The sequence below is a fragment of the Olea europaea genome, chromosome 10 (assembly GCF_002742605.1).
Source record: "Olea europaea var. sylvestris chromosome 10, O_europaea_v1, whole genome shotgun sequence".
NCBI lineage: Eukaryota > Viridiplantae > Streptophyta > Magnoliopsida > Lamiales > Oleaceae > Olea > Olea europaea.
Window position 1 is genome coordinate 23378639 of NC_036246.1, and position 24517 is coordinate 23403155.

At 33.1% G+C, this 24517-nt stretch overlaps 1 protein-coding gene across 1 annotated transcript; it reads left to right on the plus strand.

Moving 5' to 3' along the window:
- Window positions 1-10188: 10188 nt before the first annotated feature.
- On the plus strand, window positions 10189-11172 carry LOC111401558. The gene is made up of 2 exons (XM_023029345.1): window positions 10189-10487; window positions 10561-11172. Exons 1-2 carry the CDS (start codon window positions 10262-10264, stop codon window positions 10782-10784), a joined length of 450 nt encoding a protein of 149 aa, XP_022885113.1. The 5' UTR covers window positions 10189-10261; the 3' UTR covers window positions 10785-11172.
- Window positions 11173-24517: the final 13345 nt, after the last annotated feature.

Sequence of the window (24517 nt, forward strand, 5' to 3'; positions counted from 1 at the left end):
ATATATATATATATACACATATACATATACATATATATATATATATATTTTTTTTTTACAATATATATTTTTCAGTACTTAGAATTGTCATCGTTTAGGTTTTTTTTTTTTGCACACTTCCCAACATATCAAAATTTTTGACTCCTATGAACCTTGTAGGAAGTTGGTAAAAATGATATAAATTCATTAATACTAATATCACATAAAATATTTACGTTTAGGCACGTAAAAATTTACATTTAGGCAAGGACAATTACCTTCTATTAACCATGCAATTAAGTCTCCTCTTGAAAATATTAATATAACACATTTTTTTTCATGCAGACTACTAAGTTTTCAAAATAAATTATTATTCTAAGAAAAATTTATACATGTAAATCACACTTAAACATGATAAAAAAAATATACATATATTTTGAAAAAAAAATGAAGAGTCTATCGAATCGACTAAATTCGTGCTCTAATACAATTCTGTAATGCCCTGAACTCTTTTTCATTTTATTATATTATTTTTAAATTAAAATAAGATGCTACCAAAACTTTTCTCTATCTAATTTAAGCGGAAAAATAACTTTTTATTTTAGTGATCAAAATGTGGTCGACAATTTAATAACAACAAAATAATGATCTACAATAAAATCTTGAAATATCCCATCCCAAACTGTAAATTTAAAATTTAACATAAAGTGTTAAATGCTCGTACTCTAAGAAAAATATTAAATACCATGCATAAAAATTAAAATAATGATATTCTTTAAAATATAATTTGACGATTATTTTCTAGAAATTTTACTTGATGACCCCATACGCATCATTGGTCAATCTTTCACTCATCCACACGACCCGTTCTAATCTGAAAAGTATTGTAAGAGTGAATATTTCGAAAATATTCAGTAAAAATACGTGCATATTTTTATAACAGGATATTAATATAATATGGCATAATATACCGACATTTCTTAAATTTAGAGCAACTGGTCGCGATTCCAACAGCTCAAGAAATTTCTTAAGAATCCTTATATCCCGTAGGATTTAATCATATTGACCCAAAGGTCTATTCCGTAGGATTTAACTTCTTTTCTTTGACTTTACGGTCCATCTAGAAGGATTTAACATATAATTCGACTCAAAGGCCTTATAGTATTTCATGTCGAATTTACATAAATATCAAGAATAAGAATTTACCACTTGCACCATGTATTCTTACCTCAATTGACACCAAAGAATTTCTGAAAATGACTTATGAAATAAAATGATATTCCTTCTCAAAAGTATGAGTGTGTGTAGACATGTGAAATACTAATAATCTGTATGGGTAAAGGAGAATTTGTCACTTCAGTGCTCTCATATCCATTTTTATACTCAGAACATGTGACTATAGAGATTCTAACGTAATTTGATGTTAATTATGTTTCATGTGGGTTAATTACCATATCACTAATGAGCTTAATAAATTTTAAATTATTAATTTTCAATTTTCGTTTCATTTCCCTAGGTAACCGTATGAATTGAATTGGAAATGAAAGTTTTTGTTTTTATTATTTTATTATTATCTATATTAATAAATTATTAAATGCTAAAACTTTTCTTTTTATTAGAATAACTTGGACATGATTAATCCAAAATTACTTTTTCTTGAACCCAAATTATATTATTTAATACGACCTACAAAATGAGTATAATATTTGATATATTTCATTAACTTCTAAAATACTTAAATATTCGACCCAAATAAGTTACAATAAATTAAAAGTATACGTTTGCGAAATAAACCATTTATGCAAATAAGTTGGGCGTGCTTATCACCTCAACTTTTCTGCTTTAGTGTGACGACAATGTTGGACATGGATTATTTTATTTGCTAGATTACTAGCCCACGTGGAAAAATTTAAAATTCGGAGTGTTACACAACATTAATTAATTTTCTTGATAATTTGACATGGAGATCCTAGTAATCATTAAATTTTATGAACTTTAAGTTTCATATATATTCAATAAGTGATATTAGAACCAATTCATATAAAACCATTGAGATTAAAGGAAGATTTTTAGGTTTGTAATTCATACTTTGGTTTTCTAAAATTTAGGATGTGAATTTCAAGTCCCAAATTTCAAAATTTTGAATTTTGGGCATTTTTTCCGATTATACAGCAGCGTCGTATTATTGCTGAATGCAATGCCGATAGCACAAGCATTGGGTGTTGCAGTGCCTATTCTTTGTCCAAATTTATTTATTTATTTTGTTTTAGTTATAAAAAAAATAAAAATAAAAATAAAAAGCTAAGGGATTAACTATAAAATTTCAAATAATGGTATTAATTTTTTTTTAATTACTAATTTTCCAAACTATATTAGATGAAGCAACATGTTACCATAGTAACCTCTCATGTCTAAATTAATTTATTTGAAATATTAGGATGATTGTGTGTTTGTAATTCATGTGAATATTAACTAACCTAAAGAAAGGTAAACATTTGGTAGAATTACATACACACATGTGGTGAATAAATAAATAAATAAAAAAAATATATATATATATGTGTGTGTGAACAAAAAATGGGTCCAAAAATAGATTTATTGTTTAACATAGTTTATTGTCAATATTTGATTACTACACCAAGAGTGCTATTTACAAGTTGGTATTTCTGTTTAAATACTAAACATCAACTTTGTTCTCAGTCTCTTGTAATTGGGTATACCTAGGGGTGTAAGCGGTCCGATTTTATCGATTTTTGACAGATTTTCAAACCGAACCGTTTAAAACGGTTTGAGAAAAACCCAAACCTAAACCAAATCATTTTGAACAGTTTGAAAAAAATCCAAACCTAAACCTAACGGTTTTGGTCCGATTTTAAACCGTCGATTTCGCCATATATTTTTTTGCCCATATACTTTTATGTCATTAATTCATTGAATTTAATATATATTTATATCTCACTAGTAATAAATCTAAAACAAACTAAGCCCCTGTTTGAACCAAATTTTTGGGACAAAAAAATAAAAATCTAGACCGTTATTCCACAAGTCCAACCACCTTTGTTGACCTGCTATTTCATGTGTGGGACCTAACCTCCTCTCCAATAGTCAATTTTTTCATTATGATGATATGGAAAATATGGTTCAAATAGGGGCTAAATATATTTACTATAAATTTAAATATCAATTAAATCAAAGTGAAATCACAATAAACTAAAACATAGTTTTTTTTTTCATTTTTGTCCACCTTTTTTAGGCTAATGAAGATACAATAACGTTATAATACAAGTTTACTAAACTATATATAAGGTCCAAAAAATATAATAATGTCCAACAAGATCTCATGATCATCATATCTGAAAAAAATGATACTGATTAAAAGTGCAAGAAGATAAAGGTTGAAATAAAGTAAAATAGAAAGTACTCACTTGACTAGTACCTCTAAAAACAAGTTCAAAAAAAGAAAGAATAAGAAAGTCACATTCGGTCACTTGATTAGTACTTCAAAGGAAAAGTTTCAGCTTAAATAAAACAGCAAAAGTCTAAAAATTATAAATCATCTGAGTGCTACTTTTGTGAAAATTCGGGACACTTAAAGATGGATTCTATCAAATACCAGCCTTCGCGTGTGAACAAAGGTACATTTCTCACTTTGGTTTGTTATGATTTTTAGTATGTGGACATATTTGGTGGATTGATTTCGGTGCCACTATTCATATAAGTGTGCCTATGCAGGGTTGTTTGGACAACTGAAAGACAAATGATGGAGAAAGATTCTTCAATGTAGGCAACAACAAATCTGTTGAAGTTGAGGCCATAGAGACTTTTACATTATTATTAAAGACTGATTTCTATCTGGATTTGAAGGCTTTTGTGGAACCGTCTTTTAGACGGAATTTGATTTTTATTTTCATATCGGATAAATTCGATTATTCTTGTTCATTTGAAAATAATCAGTTCAGTCTTTTTCTTGATTTAAATCTTGTTGGTATTGATTTTTTTATTTCCTATGATAATCTATATTTGCTTTGCCTTTTGTAACGACACATTGCATTTGAATTCACAATGTAGTAGAAGTAAATTAACCAATGAGAAATCTACTTAATTATGGTATGAGCGATTATGTCACATTTCTCAAAAGAAAATTGAAATACTTGTATTAGAAGGAATCTTGATCACTTTGTTTTTCAAACTTAAATATTTGTGTTAATTGCATTACGAGGAAACAAACAAACAAGCAGATTAGGTGCATATAGAACTTCAAATGTCTTATAACTAATTCACACGAGTATCAGTAGGCCATCCTTTTAACTTTTTGAAATGGTCTACAGTCATTTATCATATTTATAGATGATTTTTCTTGTTATGGCTACCTGTATCTCATCCATGAGAAATTCGAATCACTAGTCATGTTCAAGGCTTACAGGGTTGAAGTTGAAAATCAACTCAACAAAAGAATCAAATATGTCGAATTTGATTGTGGTGGTGAACAAAATAGTATATATTACAGATCAAGGAAACAACATCCAAAGCCTTTTACTAAATTCCTAGAGGAATGTGAAATCATTCCATAGTATGCCATGACAGGTACTCCTAGCATGAATGGTGTTGTTGAAAGATGAACTAGAACACTTAATGACATGGTAAGGAGTAGAATAGTCATTCCACCTTGCCAAAATCTCTTAGTGGAGAAGTATTAAGAACTGCATCATGTAATCTCAATAGAGTTTCAAGTAAAGTTGTCAAAACCCTTTATGAATTGTGGACAGGCAAAAAATTTAGTGTGAAGGATTTACACATTTGGGGTTGTCCAGTTGAGACAAGACCATATAAGCTTAATAAGAAATTGGACTCTAGAACTATCAATTGTTATTTTATTGGATTCTTTAATAGGTCAATGAGTTACAAATTTTATGATCTGATTACAATGTCAATTTTTTAAATGGAAAATGCCCAGTTCTTTGAGGATGTAAAATTTGTGGGAGGAGAAAATGTTAGGAATTTTACCATTGTGAAAGAATATATAAATATTCATTTGGTTGCAATTGACAATGATTAGGATCAGGACAAATTCTTGCTCCAAATCTTGTTCAATAAACAAGTCTGGATCTAGACAATATTCCAAAATCCCCTATACACAATCAAGAGATTGTTTCAGAAGAACAAACTCAACAATCTCAAGAATAAACGTCACTAAGGAGATCCACTAGAAAAATGAGAAATACAATTCTGAGTGACTTTGTAATATTTCATCAAGAACATAAGGATGTCATTAGATTGAGGGAAGAAGATCCAATCAACTTTTATCAAGCAATGCAAAGTGATAATTCTCAGAAGTGGATTGTTGTCACAAATGAGAAAATAAAGACCATGAAAGACAATGATGTTTGGAAATTTGTCTCATTGCCTGAAGGTACGAAATTCATTAGTTAAGATTGATATTTAAAATCAAGAGGGATTTGAAGGGGGTAATGTGGAGAGATATTATGCTCGTCTTGTTGCAAAATGATTTACAATGTAAAGACGTCATTTCTCAATCGTGATATTGAAAAGACAATTTATATGGTACAACCTGAAAACATTGTGTCAGGAGATCTCAAGAAAATGGTTTGCATATCAAAGAAATATATCTACAGGCTTAAGCAAGCTTTCCTTCATTGGTATCACAAATTTCATCAAATAATTATCACGTTTGATTTTGAGATAAATCCAGTTGATGATTGTGTATATCATAAGTTGAGTAGGTGTAAGTATATTTTTCTGGTATTGTACATTGACGACAGTCTGCTTGTGTGCTATGATATAAGCTTATTGCATGAAACTAAGACATTTCCATGAAAGAATTTTGAAATGAAAGATATTGGTGTCACCTCTTTTATAATAAGACGTAGATACACTGTGATCATTCTTGGGCTTTTCTTGGATTATTACAAAAGAGCTATATCAATAAGGCACTTAAGAGATATTGGATGCAGGATTACAAACTATGAGATACCCTTGTTGTTATGGGAGACAAATTCAATTTCAGTCAATGCGTTAATAATGACTTTAAAGAAAAGGAAATGCAGAAAATTCCCAATACTTCAGTAGTTGGGAGATTAATGTATGCTTAGGTATTTACATGTCCAGATATAGCATTTATTGCTGGTATGTTATACAAATATTTAAGTAATCCTGGGATGGATCATTGGAAAGCCGCCAAGCGGGTTATTTTGTATCTACATGGAACAAAAGATTACATGCTTATATAGAGGAAATCAGACCAATTGTAGATCATTGGTTATTTTGATTATGATTTTGCTGGATCCAAGACAGTGGGAGATCCATATTAGGTTATGACTTTCTGGTAGTTGTAGGAGCTATATTGGAAAAGTGCTAAATAGATACTCATAGTTTCTTCGACCATAGCAACAGAGTTTGTAGCATATTATAAGGCATCCAATCAAAGAATATGGTTGCAAAACTTTGTCAGTAGACTGCGAATTTTGGATAAAATTGAAAGACCACTTAAATTATTTTATGACAATAAGTCAATAGTCCTCTATTCAAACAACAATAGGAGTTCAACAAAGTTTAAATTTATAGACATACAATTTTTAGTTGTTAGAGAAAGAGTTTAGAGTGGTCTGGTTACTATGGAACATAATGAGACAAATTCCATGATAGCAAATCAATTTTCTAAAGGGTTGTTATCTAAGATTTTTTATGAGCACACTGCTCACATGAATGTTTTATAGATTGATGATATACTAATTTAGTGGAAGTTTGTAATTTTGAATGTTGTCTCTTTTGAACATATGATTTTTATTTGTACGCAGTCAACTTTATTTCAGTAATAAAGCATTCAATTTAGTCTTTACTCTAATTCAAGTTTTTTATTTAATCTCATTAAAGTATAAGGTAGGACGAGTTGAAAGTAGACATGTTTGAATCACATTACATATAATTTCAATGCTACACATCTATACTTGATCTATGTCATTTGATTGTGTTGATATGCGTGACCATTGGTAGGTTTAGTTATATTACTTGTAACGAAGATCGCTTTGATCCTATATTGACATAATTGATAGACAAGACAGCAAAAGTTTTGAGAGTTATACACATTTATAAAGGTAACATACGTGGTCCAACTAGGAGATTGTCTGGATTTAATTTGTTACGCGAGTCTACATATATAATTAATTGTGTATAAAGGTTATCTTAAAATTAAACATGTCTTAAAGTGATTTAATAAAGAATTAAAGTAATTAGATTGTGAGCATCTAAATAAAGTGTAAGCCTAAATAAATGTAGAGATTAGATTCTTTTAAAACAATATTTTATAATGAGCGAAATACATATGAACACTATATATAAGGTTATAATCCCTAATTCATAAGTAATTCTCATTCTTTGTATCATTCCATTAATACAAGAATACAAGAGAAAACATATTGAAGAAGAAGTCCCAGAACCCACAATTAAGAATTAAGAAGAATGATTGAAACAATTAAATTGAAGAACAATACAATCAAGACTAAAAAGCAAGAAACAACCAAGAGGGAATTGTAAGTTGATCTTCAAGTTTAAAGGTTTAAGATGTAAAGTCATGGATCAAGGGATGCACCACATTAATTAATTTTCTTGTGACCTGATATGAAGATCTTGACATTTCATTAAATTTTGCAAAGTTTAATTTTCATTAATTTTCCAAATAATTTTTATCAACTCTTTGTTCATTTTGCATTTTTCATAATTTTTCAATAATTCCTTCAACTTCAATGTCAATTTCCTCATTTTAGATACAAGGTGGCCATATACTAGGTCTTAACCTTTTGCTCTCGATTGCTAATAGGAAGAGCAGGAGTCTCTGCAAGACCCACTCGTCTTCTAGCTCCTGATCCTACTACTGGCATTGGCTGACTTACATAGTTTTTCTTTGCTTTGTCTTAGTCCATTCCGTTTTTCAGTGAGTTTGTTGACGGTCAACATGGAACATACAGCATAACAACTTTTGTGTTGTCTTAGTTATTCCCCCTAACACCCTAAGGGGGTCCAGACTGTAACCTTTTGCACCTTCAACAAATTTGTCCCCAATTTTTGGAATTGGATTACTGAATCTCGACATTTCATCCCTTTTGCACGTCTCATCATTTTTACATAATTTATAATTATATTACTTTTATGTGAGATGCACGTTTTATTTTTGAAGGATAAAGTTGGCAAAATATGATTAACACAATTTAATCTTTTAAATCTAACAATTTCCTCCATTTCCAAATTCAAGATCTAAAGAAAAATGCTTTTATTTTTTTTATGTTGCGTGGTTGTTTAAGAAGAAAGCCAGAGGGTGAATTTTTCAATTTCTTTTAGTAAACTCGAACGTTTTCATGTTTCTTCTTCACTTACTTATTGGGAATGATTTTTTATGCCATTGTTTGAACCCCGTCTTTGGGAAAAAAAAATGAATTTTTGAATAGTGTATTGATGGGAAATGTGTGGTTAAAAAATAAGGAAAAGTTCTAGATTTACGTGTAATATTATTTTATTGAAGAATGTGTGGTTGAAATGATGTCAAAACACTGTAGAAAAATGATTTTTTTCCCAAAGAATGGGGCTCAAACAAGGGTATATATATTTGCTTCATTTTCGTATTTATATGCTTTTGTAAGTATGTCTTTAATTAACCTTCTCAATCTTTTATATTTTCAGGTTTTCAGTGTAATAAACAATTGATTGTTTTAAATAAAATGTTGATGATTCTTCTTTTCTGTTACTGACAATTGGCTTCGAATCCATAAACAAAACTAGGGGCGGACCCAGGAATATGATTCAGTGGTGGCGAGACAGAATTATGTAAAAATCATGTGTTAAAAACTTCAAATTATGGACTAAAAATGATGTAGGTTACTTCGTAAATGTCAAAAATTAAGGGTCCAGTAGGTGCAATTACATCCACTCGACCCTTAATGGGTCTGCCCCCATAACAAAATGATAGTGAGGGTGTGAATCAAAAGGTGTGGAACTAGGATAGCACGAGGAGTCGAGGTGCGGGGTGAATCAAAAAAGTCACAACGTAAAACGTGTGGCTCTTTACTGTTTCTTTCAATGGGGACGAATGGATATCGAAAATGAAACTTTTGGGAATTATATATAAGAAAAAGTTGATTGAGGACCATTGCACTCTATTTAGGAAAGTTTGGAAACTATTATAGATTAATTAAAACGATGATCTATACGAGAGAGAGTAATTTCACTAATCTTTCGAATAGCGAAAATGGAGTAATCTCAAGTACGAGATAGATACAAATTAATGAGTCATTTTGTGAGTTTTTCTTTTCTTCTCTTTCTTTTTCCTTTAACCCAAAACTTCCTACGAGGATTTTGTTCATAGTTACATTGTTTCTTGTTATGTGACATTCGACTTCTTTAACTTTCTCCTCATACATTTCTTGTCCGTCTTATCTTTCCCATGTTCTAACTTCAAGGAATAGTCAAATTTTATGTATTAGTTTCTTGAACTTAACAAGGTTTAATATATTTACGAAATAACGAATGTTTAATTTTCACATTATGCCACATCAATTAGGTCTAAAGTCATATATAATTTTTTTTTTTTTTTTTAAATTCTTCCTTTTTTGCTAGTGTACTTTTGTCAATCCATCTATCTCGACCTTTAAAATACTAGTTTTGAGAGGGGGCAAAAAAAAAAAAAAAGACTAAAATTATGGTTGGAAAATTACAACTGGAGTCTTCAAACTTTGCTATGTACAACAATTGGTTCCTCATTCATTTTTTAAGACACGAATTCCCGAACATTAAGTTAGTTTCACTTGAAATAAGTTCCCACTAGATGGAAACCATTAAATTTTCTTTCAAAGTCACATTCCATGTACACCCCTATTCCCGATCCAAAATAGTATAAACAGTGCATCCATGTTGTTATTCGATAAAAAATAATGTTATATCGATCAAGTGAGAACTTACTTTTACTTGAATAGAAAATATTTAACGGAAACATGAGTGCTCGATTTTATTGAGTTTCAAGAATCCAACTATAATTGTCCCAATTACGATTGTAAAGATGTAGGGGATGAACCATTTGACAAGCAATACTTAGCTTCATTTCCTAATTCTGAAATAAATCCTTTTATTTCCAAGCAAGAAAGGCACCTTCTTCCCCTTTAACTTTAACCGATTCTATAAAATGTCCATCGCCTCTCATACAAATTCAACTATAACTACACGCCTTAATTCCATATACCATATAAATCCTGCATAATTCTCTCTTTTGTGTTCATCCATGGCTTTCACCGATGCCGAGAAGCAAAAAAGTTTCGACAAAGAAATCAAAGAACTCATCTCTTCGCTCACAACTCGAGTATCGAGTATTCAGAAAAATGGAGAGGATTCAACCCAACATAATACGCAGGACGACGACGATGGATTGAGGATCATCACGTTAGCCGGTACCAACCTCGGAGCCACCATGCGCGGCGACATGGACGAGAAACCTGCAGTTCCACAAGGTATTATTACAGAAGCATACACCTTGTTAAAGAAGATATGATATTTATTTATGATTGAAATTTAATCTAACAGGTATCGCATTGGGAGGCTCTGAAGAGTTGACTACATGTGTGAACAGTAATTTTCAAGCTATTAACAACTCGATAATGCTCGGTGGTAGTTATAATACGAATGATCCGGGTGTTCATTTGGACATATCGGAGTCCATGGATGACCATGCACATCACATCAAGCGTGGGAAGAAGGCAAAGAAGAGTGGAAAGGAAGGCTCCATAAGTGACCGTCATTCGGACTAGCTTGATATATACATATATATATTCTACTTATATTTGTAATTGCATCAACTTCATATTTCCTTTTCGAAGAGTCTATTGTGCCTTAATTTGATGCATGCTGCAATAAAACTACGTAAAAGAATACATTTATATTGTGTTTTGACGTTCTATTGTAAGAGAAATGGGTCTCGAGAGTTTGGTGAGGCCCTCTCTGTCCGTTTGCAATGTTGTACCCTATATCACTGGATAGTCGACTTCCCTGCTTGTTAGGTTTGTCATCGTCAATACTGCTTTCGTTCCATTTGTAGTGGCTTGAGTAATTGCATATTTGCACTCATAATATGTGCCACAATTAGTCAATGAGAGTCGTGTATTTAGTTAAATCAAAAAGTTATATTCTGCGTCACTATTCTTCTCGTCATAAACTTTTTAGGCTATTCGTCAATATCTTCATTGTCATCGTTGAAATGTTCTTAGGTCCAAAACTACTATTGTTAATGTCATAACTGTAAGTGTTATGCCCTAAATCCAATCAACATTGGATATAAATACTTTTAATATATAATTAATACAATTTAATGACAAATTTATTATTTAATTAATAGACAATTAAATTAAATAATAGAGTCCGTAGATTCAAATCTTCGTAATTTGTTAATCACAAGGAGTTGTGATTGTGAAATATAAATTATATATGATTAAATCTTAAATCATCCGTGATCGTAAGTAATAACGAGATACGGATATCGTTATTGTGGACAGACTATCACGTGTGACATTTCTTACTTGTAAAATAAGTAACTGATCTCACAAGTTAAAGTGTGGTGATACTTAAATGAATACGTGGATGTTTTGTTATAGAGTAAAATATTGTAGACCCACCGAGAGATTCTACATGGATAACTATCTGAGTGTCAGTGGTTAATCTCTAATGTTCGGTAGTGAAATTGGTTATTTGACTTGAGGTCGTTATGGTATCTTATATGAGGATAGTCATACTTTGGCGGTGTTGGATGTTGCTCTGACAATGGTCGCTAATACGACATCATTTGGGTATGTCAAGAATAGTATGAAAGTTGTGAATGACCAATAGAATATTCGTCACTCTTAGATAGTAAGAGATTGTGATCTGCATTTCATTCAATTAAGTCGATAACGAAATCCCTGGCCAAGGTGTACTCATAAGTACAAATTATGCATGTCTGGCACAATGACCAAATTTTCTTTTACTTGAAAAGAAGAAAGGTCAGCATAATTACTGGTTTAATGCATATTGATGCATATGGACTCATGCAAATTGATGTCAGGTAATGTTTCTCTAATTTCATCAATGATCATATATACTTGATGAAATTGAAACATGAAACTCTTGAAAGGTTCAAGGGATCATATTGGAAGTAAAGAAACGAATAGATAGAGATATTCTCGCATCAAGATTTGATCGAGATGAGAATATCTTAAAGATGAAATTCTAGATTATCTAAGAGACAATACGATCCTCTTGCAGTGGACTCCTCCATATACACTGCAGCACTGGTGTATCTGAAAAGATGAATCGTTAACTACTAGATATAATGCGATTAATAATAAGCCATGAAAACCTTCCAAAATCATTTTTGAATCATGCACTGATTGCAGTGTGCTGCATACTAAATCATGTCCCATCTAAATTGGTTAACAGAACTTCATACGAGTTATGGAAAGGCAATAGTCCCAATTTATCTTATATGAAAGTTTGGGGCCATGACGCTTATTTGAAGCGCTTGAATCGGATAAGTTTGACACTAAATCCAATAAAGACATATTTGTGGGATATTCAAAATAGATTGGGATATTCAAAGCAGATATTTGAATATAAATTCTATTATCGTGAAGAAAGTCTTCGTCTCACGATCTATCTTTTTTTAGAGAAAATGTTTACTCTAGGAGAGGACAGTGGGAGCAAAATAGAACTTGTTCAAGAGTCCACAGATATAGTTAACCAAGTAGATGAATCTGAGTTTTATCCCATATCTGATATGGGACATACTCTTAATCAGGGAGTAGAGACTCCTGAAAATATGTCAGCTCTATGTGAGTCTAGTAGGATCATTCAACCTTCAAGAAGGTGCGAATCCGTGATTACTAATTAGGTATTACTGATCCAAGATGATGAACCTACTAATTGCACAAAAATAGAGTCAAGTGTTGACTTAAAAAGAGATAGAAAGAGGCCATGAAACCCGAGATGAACTTGACGTATGTGAACAAGGTTTGGACCTTGGTTGACCCTCCTGATGGGATAAAATTCATAGGTTTTAAATGATTTACAATAAAAGGTTGACATGGATGAGAATATCCATACATACAATGCAAGGCTAGTAGCAATAGGTAACAAACAAAGACGATGTGTTGACTTAATGAAACCTATCGCCTGTAGTCATGCTGAGGTCCATTCGGATTTTGGTTGCAATAGTTGCATACCATGATTGTGGGTTAAAACAAATCTCTTGGAGCTGAAATGTTCGATTTGAGGAAAAAATTAAAATGTTTGATTTTATCAAATATGAAGACGAATTGTGTGTTTACAAGAAGATAGTGGGAGTATTGTCGCATTCCTAATATTATAGAAAACATCATCCCTATATTTCAATTGTTGAAATAATGGTTGTTAAAGGATTTATTCATGAACGATATAGGGAAGCAACTTGATCTATAGAGATAGATCTAGAAGATTGATTAGCTCGTCTCAATCTATATAAAATATTGAGAAGATTTTATATGGAGAAATTGGTTTACTCTTAAACGGTGTGTTGGAAGGGTTCCAAACATGAAACAATCGTTGATTCAATAGCAAAAACCTAATACATGATTGCTTTAGAAGAGCAAAGAGTTGCAATATGGATCAAGATGTTCATTAATGAATTTGGAGTAGTCTCTAATATTGTTAATCACATGCCACTGCATTGTGATAACAATAGAGCCACCGCGAAAGCGAAGGAACTAAGGTCTCGTCAATGATCCAAACGTGTATTAATGCGGTATAATCTCATCAAAGAGATAATACATAGAAATGACGAAAAGAGAAGAAAGAATTCCCACATTTGACAATATTGCAGATCCACTGACAAAGAGTTGTCGTAGTATAAACATGATCGTCATGTATACTCTTATGACATTGGATACATAAGTGATTGGACCTAGTGCAAGTGAGAGTTTGTAAGTATTATACCCTAAGTCCAATCAACCTCGGACATAAATACTTTTAATATATAATTAATGTAATTTAATGACAGATCTATTATTTAATTAATAGACAATTAAATTAAATTAAATAATAGAGTCCGTAGATTCAAATCTTCGTAATTTGTTAATCACAAGGAGTTGTGATTGTAAGATACAAATTATATATGATTGAATCTTAAATCATCCGTGGTCGTAAGTAACAACGAGATACGGATATCGTTATTATGGATAGACCATCACGTGTGATATTTCTTACTTGTGAAGTAAGTAACTGATCTCACAAGTTAAAGTATGGTGATACTTAAATGAACACGTTGATATTTTGTTATAGAACAAAACATTGGAGACCCACCGAGAGATTCTACATGGATACCTATCTGAGTGTCAGTGGTTAATCTCTAACGTTCGGTAGTGAAATTGGTCCTTTGACTTGAGGTTGTCATGGTATCTTATATGAGGATAGTCATATTTTGGCGGTGTTGGATGTTGCTCTGCCAAGGGCCGCTAATACAGCATCGTTCGAGTATGTCAAGAATCGTATGAAGGTTGTGAATGACCAATAGAATATTCGTCACTCTTAGATAGTAAGAGATTATGATCTGCATTTCATTCAATTAAGTCGATAGCAAAATCCTTGGCCAACGTGTACTCATAAGTTGAAAAAAAAATTTCGACTTATATTAACTTAATAGTGGAGTGAAAGATATGATCGATAATCGAGATTTACACACTTTCATATCTCGTAATTGATCGGATAATATTGACGAAGGGATTATAGTTTCATGGTAAACGAACGAGTTTGGTTTTGTCATACCACGTGACATTTTCCGTCACATGTATTGTTCTGACAAATTGCTAGATGTTAATCTGGGACGGCGAGTGTGAATTGTTGATAAATTGAAAGGGTGTTTTAATTTATCAATTTTGATTAGATCAAAATAATATTTCACGTCGTGAGGTATCGTGATCGAGAACCTGATGGGTCGCACACAAAAAGAGAATTAGAAGATTGTAATTTATCAATTAATTAATTTAACGAGTATTGAATAAATTAATTAATTGGGTTACATATTTATAGGCTCGAATTAATTAATTGGATTAATTAGTTTACGGATAGGATTTAATTAAAGAGGTTAATTAAATATTGGACCGGAATTAGGTCAAGTCCATTTGGGCTTATATAAATATGACTTGGGTTTTCAAATTCAGTAGCGAATTCATTATTTTTGCTAGCACAAGAAGAAAATCCGAATACTACAATCTTGTTCTCTGTGCGGATCATCATTGGAGGCTGGATAATTGGACAGTTGTGGGCGGCGAATCAAGATCATTGGAACAAAGAAAAAGCAAAGGGATTTGCAGATCTAGAAAAAGGAATGACTTTTATCACAATTTCTATCTAAACACAAAAATAAAACTTGGTGGGAATCGAAAATTATTTTAATTTCCGTTGCGCATGTTAAGTAGATTCCCAACAATAACCACCCTCGTCAATATCTTCAAGTCCATGCCCAATGCATTCCTTAATTCGCAGGATTAAAAACCTCTTCTCAATTACACCATCTAAAGTTTTTGATTTACTAGAAATAGGCGAAACATCGTTAACTAACCCCGGAATGGATTGGTCGAAATGTAACTCCTCGGTCCAATCCAAAAATGACTAAGAAAACTCTCTCTCTCTCCATGTGTCTTCCTCTCCTGTTATTTTTCTCTACCAACCCTTTTACATTCTTCATTCAAAGAAATATAAAGCAAAGATCAGTCCCATTGCCATCCCCCGCCAGAGCCGGAGCCGGAGCCAATATCTCCCAACTTACGCATAAACCACAATATATTTAGGCCATGCACAATAACATGTCCAACAATACTATTTAATATTCAAGAACTGACGCCACCACCCAGGCTTGCGCCTCGTGCAAATATCAACGTAAAAACTGCGACCCCTACTTATTTCCCCCACAAACGCCACCGCCAATTCCTCGGCACGTACAAACTCTTCGGTGTCAGTAACATTATCAAAATCATCTGTCATCTTGACCAGCAGTCGAAAGATGACACCATGAGTACCATCATCTTACAATTCGATGTATGCGCTTGTGACTGTAAGTGTTATGCCCTAAGTTCAATCAATTTAGGTTGTAAACACTTTTAATATATTTATTTTTTGCAATATCTATTATTTGTTTAACTTAATATTCTGATGAATAATATTAAATAATAGAATCCAAAAATTCAAGTTTCAGTAATTTGTTAATCAAAAGGAGTTGTGATTGTGAGATATAAATTACATATGATTGGATCTTGAATAATCCTTGATCGTAAGTAATAACGAAATACATATATTGTTATTACGGATAGATTACCACATGTGGCATTTCTTACTTATGAAGTAAGTAGCTGATTTCACAAGTTAAAGTATAGTGACACTTAAATGAACGCGTGAATGTTTTGTTATAGAACAAAACATTGGAGACCTGCTAAAATATTTCACATGGATAACTGTCTGAGTGTCAGTGATTAATTTCTAACGTTCGGTAGTGGAATTGGTCATTTGACTTAAGATCGTCATAGTGTCTTATATTAGGACAATCATGCTTTGACGGTGTTGGGTGTTGCTCTGTCAAGGGCCGCCAATACGACATCGTTTGGGTATATCAAGAATCGTATGAAGGTTATGAATGACCAATAGAGGATTCGTCACTCTTAGATATTAAGAGATTATGATCTGCATTTCATTCAATTAAGTCGATAACAAAGTCCTTGGCCAAGGTATACTCAACAGTCGAAAATGAGTTTTCGACTTATATAGACTTAATAGTGGAAAGAAAAATATAATCGATAATCAGAATTGACACACTTTCATACCTCATAATTGATCAGATTATATTGACGAAAAGATTATAGTTTCACGATAAACGAAAAAGTTTGATTTTGTTATACCACGTGACATTTTTCGTCACATGTATTGTCCTGACACGTTGCTGATGTGAATCTGCGACATCAAATGTAAATTGGTAATAAATTAAAAGGGTGTTTTAATTTATTAATTTTGATTAGATTAAAATAATAATTCACGTCGTTAGGTATCGTGGTTGTGAACCTGATAGGTCACACACAAAAGGAGAATTAGAAGATTGGACTTGTTAATTAATTAATTTAATAAGTGTTGGATAAATTAATTAATTGGGTTGCTTATTTATAGGCCCAAATTAATTAATTGGATTAATTAATGGACCAAGTTTAATTAAATGAGTTAATTAAATTTTGGACGGGTCAGGCCAAGCTCGTTTGGGCTTATATAAATAAGTAGCTAGGGTTTATAGTTTTGTAGAGAATTCATTTTTGCTAGCACAAGAAAAGAAAATCATGGTGCCTACAATCTTGTTCTCTGTGTGAAATTTCATTGGAGGAGGACATTTGGACAGTTGTGGGTGGCGGATCCAAGCTGCTGGAACAAAAGAAAAGCAAAAGAGTTTGCAAATCTAGTAAAAGATATAACTTTTATCAGAATTTCTATCTAAACTCAAAGAAAATATTTGGTGGGAATTGAAATCTGCTGTGCATGATAAGTAAATTCCTAACAATGGTATCAGAGCCTACTTTATGTTTGTTAGGAATTGATTTACATATTGATAAAACCAAAAGTTGATTTATTCATGCCTTTCTCGAATCTAGCAATTAATGAATTTATTTATTTTTTCAAAAACTTGTTTTGAAAAAAAAAATAAAAATTAGGTGGATCCGCCGGGCAATTCGCCACCGCCACTACGCCTGAGGTTGCGGCTGTCAGCGTGATAAATGTCGTTGCCTAAAGCGACAGCAGTGCTTTTGCGCTGTTGGGCAAAAGCCCACCACCTGCCCATTATAGGGCAGGGGCGGCGCCGTTTTGCCCACCACGTGCCCATTATAGGGCAGGGGCGGCGCCGATGACGGTGCCACCAACTGAAGTATAAGCAAAAAAAAAAAAAAAAAGGGTATACTTTTAGGGTTAGGGTTTGAGAAGAGTTGGAGGCAGGGATCTCTCATGCAATTAATTTTGGGGTTGTCTTGCAAATTTTAAATAGAGGACTTGTCACGTAAATTTCAGAGTTGAGGGGCCTTGTTTTAATTTTAACTTGGGACAAATTGCAATTCTTAAAATGGTTTTGAATTTGAATTTTGAATGAGTTTTTAAAATTTTGATTTTAATTGGGTTTGACCCATATTTCAATTTGGGCACAAATTAAAACTTTATTTAAAATTGAAGATTTTTATATTTTTGTTAAAATTAGTTTTTGACTTAAATATTTAACTTTAACCCTAAATTGAATTTTTGCTTTATTTAGGAAATTTGTCCTAAATTAAAATATTAATTCAATTTTATTAGAGTTGGACTCTAATCTAATGTTAATTAAAATTTGATTTTAATTTAATATTATTTTCCCAATATATATTGAAATGAGAGTAGGACTCTAATTTGATAATTGATTAAAATTTTATTTTAATTATCCCGACCTAAAATTTTAAGGAATTAGAGTTGGACTTTAATTTAATATTTAATTAAATTTTGATTTTAATTAAATAACTTTGCTTTATAATTATGGAATGAGAGTTGAACTCTAATCCGAGATTTAATTAAAATTTGATTTTAATTAAATAGGCCCACCAATTAAGTTAATTAATTAATGTGATTAACTAATTTATTATTTCGATCCATTTATTTAAATGAATTTTGACGACTATAATTTGCTAGATTCCTGAGACATGTCTATATATAATATTCAATGTTTTAAAACATGGCTCGGGCAACGACCCGGTAAACAGAAAGGGTTGAGGGTCAAAAAGTTCAACCGAAGTCGAATTGGAGACGATAAATAAATATTTATAAACATTTAAATTTTGTTTTTAGGACAATATATGATTAAATTTTTACACCATCAATTCAAAATAAATACTAATAGGTCAAATGTATGTTTTTAATATAAATTTTAATAGTTTTTATTTTTTAGATCACATAAAAACTCATTTCAATTTTACTAAATAATTTGTTTGATTAAAAAAATGTTTAGCAATCTATAGAAATTGAGTAATTTGATTGTGTAATCATGCACCATGTGGCCATAAATAATATTGAAAAAGTGTGCTTTATTGAATTTTGTCAATCCCACATTGAAAGTGTGTTTTATTAAATTTTGTCAATTCCACATTGAAAGTTTATCAATCACGGGATTCAAGAAATGGTTATAAAAGAGCTCCATAGATGAAGAAGTGAGTATATGAGTTTCCATCCTTAAGGTAACCTTTTTATTATATGAATTTTTTTTATATATAAAAAAAAGTTGTAAAAACCAATCCAAAACCGTAACCGGTTCCCGATTTTTGGGACCGGTTATTAAATAACTGGTTAATTTAGTATAACCACGAATATTGGTCTAGTTCCCAATTTTACCGGTTGAACCGGTCGGTCCGATTTTACAAACATTGATAATATTAGATATTTTATAAGAAACATTTATGTGATGAATATCTATTAATAGATGATTATGGACTCGACCATATGGATGTGTTGAATGGTTGATTTAAATCTTGTCGTTTTATGGATCTGCAAGCTCTTAATTATTTTTAGACCTGCGAGTCCATTATTATTATTGTTGTTATGGGCCTATAAGCTCTTGATTATTTTTGAACCTGCAAGTTCGTTGTTATTGTTATTATTGTGGGCCTGAGAGTCCAATTTCATTTAGGCGTGCGTGTCAGCTAGTATAGGATATAAATTGTATTTTGACTAATTGAAGGCGCAAGAAAAGGAGGAAACTATGGAGATTGTCCAGTGATATTGATTCAATGCTATGCCCCCTAAGAATTGACCGACTAGTTTTCTTCTTGGCTCGAGAAATCTAGATAGAATAAGTCCATACTATTATATGTAGGGATGTCAATCGGGCTCGTCGGCTCGGGCCGCCCGTCGCTCGGCCCGCGAAAAGCCCTAGCCGACTCGACTCGGGGCTCAGTAGGCTCGAACCAAGGCTTGGGCTGAGTCCCATTTTTGGGACACGGGCTTTTCCCGAACGAGCCCGCGAGCCTTTATTAATTAAAAAAAATGCCTTATGACAGAAAAATGGGTCAGCCCGGCTCGGCTCAAAAAGACCTGAGCCGAAAGCTCGGTTGAGCCTAAAATTTTTTGGCAAGCTTTTGCTTGGCCCAACTCGGGCCCAGAAAAAAGTTCGACAATTTTAACCGAGCCGAGCTTGAATGTCAAGTTTCGCTCGCGAGCCGGCTCGACTTGGCTCCTTGAATAAGATCGAATCAACACTGCCTGAGTTGCTTAATATACTTAAGATTGTCAAGCCCAATCTCAAGGCTAGTACTGGGCACGTTTTAGTCATTCAATCCTCCAAGAGTACTAAGAGGAAGACCAAATGAAGTTTTAAGAAAACATTCAAGAAGGCTAAGAGCAATAATAAAGCGAGTAAGGACAATACCAAGTCTGATGAATCGTGCTAGCATTGTGGGGTGAAAGGTCATTTGAAGAGGAACTGCAAGGCTTACCTTGCAAACTTGAAGAGAAATAAGTCTTCTAAAGCTTCTACTTTAGGTATTTTTATTATCAAGGTTAATATGTCTACTTCATTAACTTTTTGAGTATTAGATACCAGATATGGGTCTCATATTTATATAAATATGCAGAGACTACAGAGAAGTAGACCACTGCAGAAAAGAGAAGTTGACCTATGCATGGGAAATGGAGCAAGTGTTGTTGCATTAGTTATAGGGACATACTTCTTAGCATTACCTTCGAGCTTAGTATTAGAATTCGAAAATTGCTATTTTGTTCCCGCCATTACTAAAAACATTATTTTTATTTCGTGTTTGGACATGAATGATTTTTCAATTAATATTAAGAACAATCGTTGTTCGCCAAAGTGACCTCTTTTGTGTAGATTGGTTTATTTTGGATATTTAGATGTTGTGTGTGATTCTTCATGCGGGTTTCCATGTAAATAATAAATTAATCCAAAGATAGGTTTATTATTTGACAGTAGTTATTGTCAATGTTCGATCATTACATCGAGAGTACCACTTGCAATTAGTAGTACTGTCCAAAGACTTGATATCAATGTTGCACTAGGTATCTTGAGATGGGGCTTACCATTATTTGAATTTATTGTTCATTAAATATGGATATGAGCATAATTAATTGTTTCTTTCTGTTCTCTCTACAGCTAGTTCATCTGCTACTACAATATCTGCTAATGTCAATTCAATTCCCATACTTAATGGAACAAACTTCAAGGATTGGAAAGAGAACATATTGATTGTTCTTGGCTGCATGGATCTTGACCTTGCACTTCGGGTTGAGGAACCCACTCCTCTTACGGAAGAAAGTTCTCCTGATGAAAAGAGGAACTTTGAGAGGTGGGATCGCTCAAATCGCATAAGTCTAATGATCATTAAGCGCGGCATTCCGGAAGCCTTTAGAGGTACAGTATCCGAAGGGATAACTAATGCCAAGGAGTTCCTACCGAAATTGAGAAGCGTTTTGTGAAAAACGATAAGGCTGAAACAAGCACGCTTTTGCAAAGCTTGATTTCAATGAAGTACAAGGGCAAGGGAAACATAAGGGAGTACATCATGGAGATGTCTCATATTGCTTCAAAACTTAAAGGTCTAAAGCTCGAGCTATCTGATGACTTGCTCGTTCATTTAGTATTGATCTTGCTTCCTGCACAGTTCAGTCAATTTAAGGTCAGTTATAACTGCCAGAAGGAGAAATGGTCTCTAAATGAGCTCATTTCATATTGTGTGCAAGAGGAAGAAAGGTTGAAGTAAGAAAGAACTGAAAGTGCTCACTTGGCAAGCACTTCTAAGGATAAGGGCAAGAAAAAGAAGAAGGAATATGAAGCTGCTCCTAAGGGTCCAGCACAAAAGAAACGAAAGGAAGACAAAGAAACTTGTTTCTTTTGCCATCAGTCTGGACATATGAAGAAGGACTGTGCCAAATATCACGCATGGCGTGCAAAGAAAGGTACAATTCTTACTTTGGTCTGTTTTGAGAATAATTTAGCTTCAGTACCTAGAAACACTTAGTGGATAGATTCTGGTGCTACTACTCACATTAGTGTTTCTATGCAGGGCTGCCTGAGCTACCGAAAGCCAAGTGATGGTGAAAGATGCATCTATGTTGGTGATGGTGGAAGTTGATGTAATAGGCACTTTTAGGTTATTATTAGGAACTGGTAATTATTTGGATTTGGAAGACACTTTCGTTATACCGTCTTTTAGACGAAATTTAATTTCTGTTTCTTCTTTGGACAAATCTGGATATTGTTGTTCATTTGGAAACAATCAGTTTAGTCTTTCTTTAAATTCCAATATTATTGGTATTGGTTCATTATCTGCATATGATAACCTGTATTTACTTGATATTATTGCATCATATAATGAGACCTTGCATGTGGATTCACGTGGTACTAAACGCAAATTAAATAAAGAAAATTCTGCAATATTATGACACAAGCGCTTAGGCCATATCTCAAAAGCTAGAGTTGAACGACTTGTGTCAGATGGTATTTTGGATTCCCTTGACTTCACGGATTTTGACATCTGTATCGAGTGTATCAAGGGAAAACAGACAAAAACAAGGAGATTAGGTGCTAAAAGAACTCCAGACGTCTTAGAATTGATACACACAGATATTTGTGGACCATTCCCTACAGCTTCTTGGAATGGCCAACAATATTTTATATCATTCATAGACGATTACTCACGTTATGGGTACCTATATCTCATACATGAAAAGTCTGAGTCACTGGACGTGTTCAAAGCTTTTAAAGCTGAGGTTGAGAATCAACTCAACAAAAGGATAAAAAGCATTAGGTCTGATCGTGGTGGTGAGTACTACGACAAATAAGACGGTTCAGGTGAACAATGTTCGGGACCATTTGCTAAATACCTAGAGGAATGTGGAATCGTCCCACAATATACCATGCCAGGATCGCCTAGCATGAATGGTGTAGCTGAAAGATGAAACAGAACTCTTAAGGACATGGTAAGGAGTATGATTAGTCATTTCACCTTACCAAAATCACTCTGGGGAGAAGCATTAAAGACTGCAGCTTATATTTTGAATAGAGTACCAACTAAGGCTGCTGCTAAAACACCTTATGAACTTTGGACAAGCAGAAAGCCTAGTCTAAAGCATTTTCACATTTGGGGATGTCCAGCTGAGGCTAGGCCTTGTAGGCTACATGAAAAGAAATTGGACTCCAAAACAGTTGGCAGCTATTTTATTGGTTATTCTGAGCGATCCAGGGGCTATAAATTTTATGATCCCACACTTAAAAGTCAATTTTTGAAACGGGAACCGCAACATTTTTTGAGGAGTTTGAGTTTGGGGGGAGAAATAAGGTTAGAGACATTGTCTTTGAGGAAGAAGTTGAGGAAGGATCAGTTTCGATTCCTACTATTGCTTTTGACAATGTACAGGTTTCTATACCTGTTGTTGATCAAGAAGCATATCCAGAACCTCAACAAGACAATGTTGAAATACCTCCCATCCAAAATGAGGTAATTATTCCAGAAATACAAACTCAACAACCTCAAGAGCCAATACCATTAAGGAGATCCACGAGAGAGAGAGAGGAAAAGTACTATTTCAGATGACTTAGTATTTCTCCAAGAACATGAGGAAAATAATGGAATGGTGGGAGATGATCCAATCAATTTCCATCAAGCCATGCAGGGTTCTAACTCTCAAAAGTGGATTGGTGCCATGAATGAGGAGTATAAGTCTATGCAAGATAATAAAGTTTAGGATCTTGTCCCGTTACCTGAAGGTGTGAAGCCCATTGGTTGTAAATGGATTTTTAAAACCAAGAGGGATTCAAATGGTAATGTGGAAAGATATAAGGCTCGTCTTGTGGCTAAAGACTTTACCCAAAAGGAAGGTATTGACTTCAAAGAGACTTTCTCTCCAGTTTCAACGAAAGACTCTTTAAGGACAATTATGGCACTTGTTGCGCACTTTGACCTTGAGTTACATCAGATGGATGTCAAGACGGCGTTTCTAAATGGCGACATTGATGAGACAATCTATATGGTGCAACCAGAAAACTTTGTGTCAGGAGACTCAAAGAACAAGGTTTGCAAATTAAAGAAATCCATCTATGGGCTCAAGCAAGCTTCATGTCAATGGTATCACTAATTTCATCAGGTCATTATCTCATTTGGTTTTGAGGTAAATGTCGTTGATGATTGTGTGTATCACAAGTTTAGTGGGAGTAAGCATATTTTCTTGGTTTTGTATGTTGATGACATACTGCTTGCCACTAACGATATAGGCATGTTGCATGAAACCAAGAGATTTTTATCAAAGAATTTTGAGATGAAAGATCTTGGTGACGCCTCTTTTGTATTAGGGATTCAGATACATCGGGATCATTCTCGAGGTATTCTTGGATTGTCACAAAAGAGCTATATCGATAAAGTACTTAAGAGGTTTGACATGCAAGACTGTAAATTAGGTGACACCCCTGTCGCTAAGGGAGACA

Bases quoted from the DNA above. Each gene is read 5' to 3' on its own strand.
- LOC111401558 (XM_023029345.1), top strand. From the start codon at position 10,262: ATGGCTTTCACCGATGCCGAGAAGCAAAAAAGTTTCGACAAAGAAATC. The intron at 10,488-10,560 runs GTATTATTACAG...TTAATCTAACAG, and splicing joins GAAACCTGCAGTTCCACAAG to GTATCGCATTGGGAGGCTCT.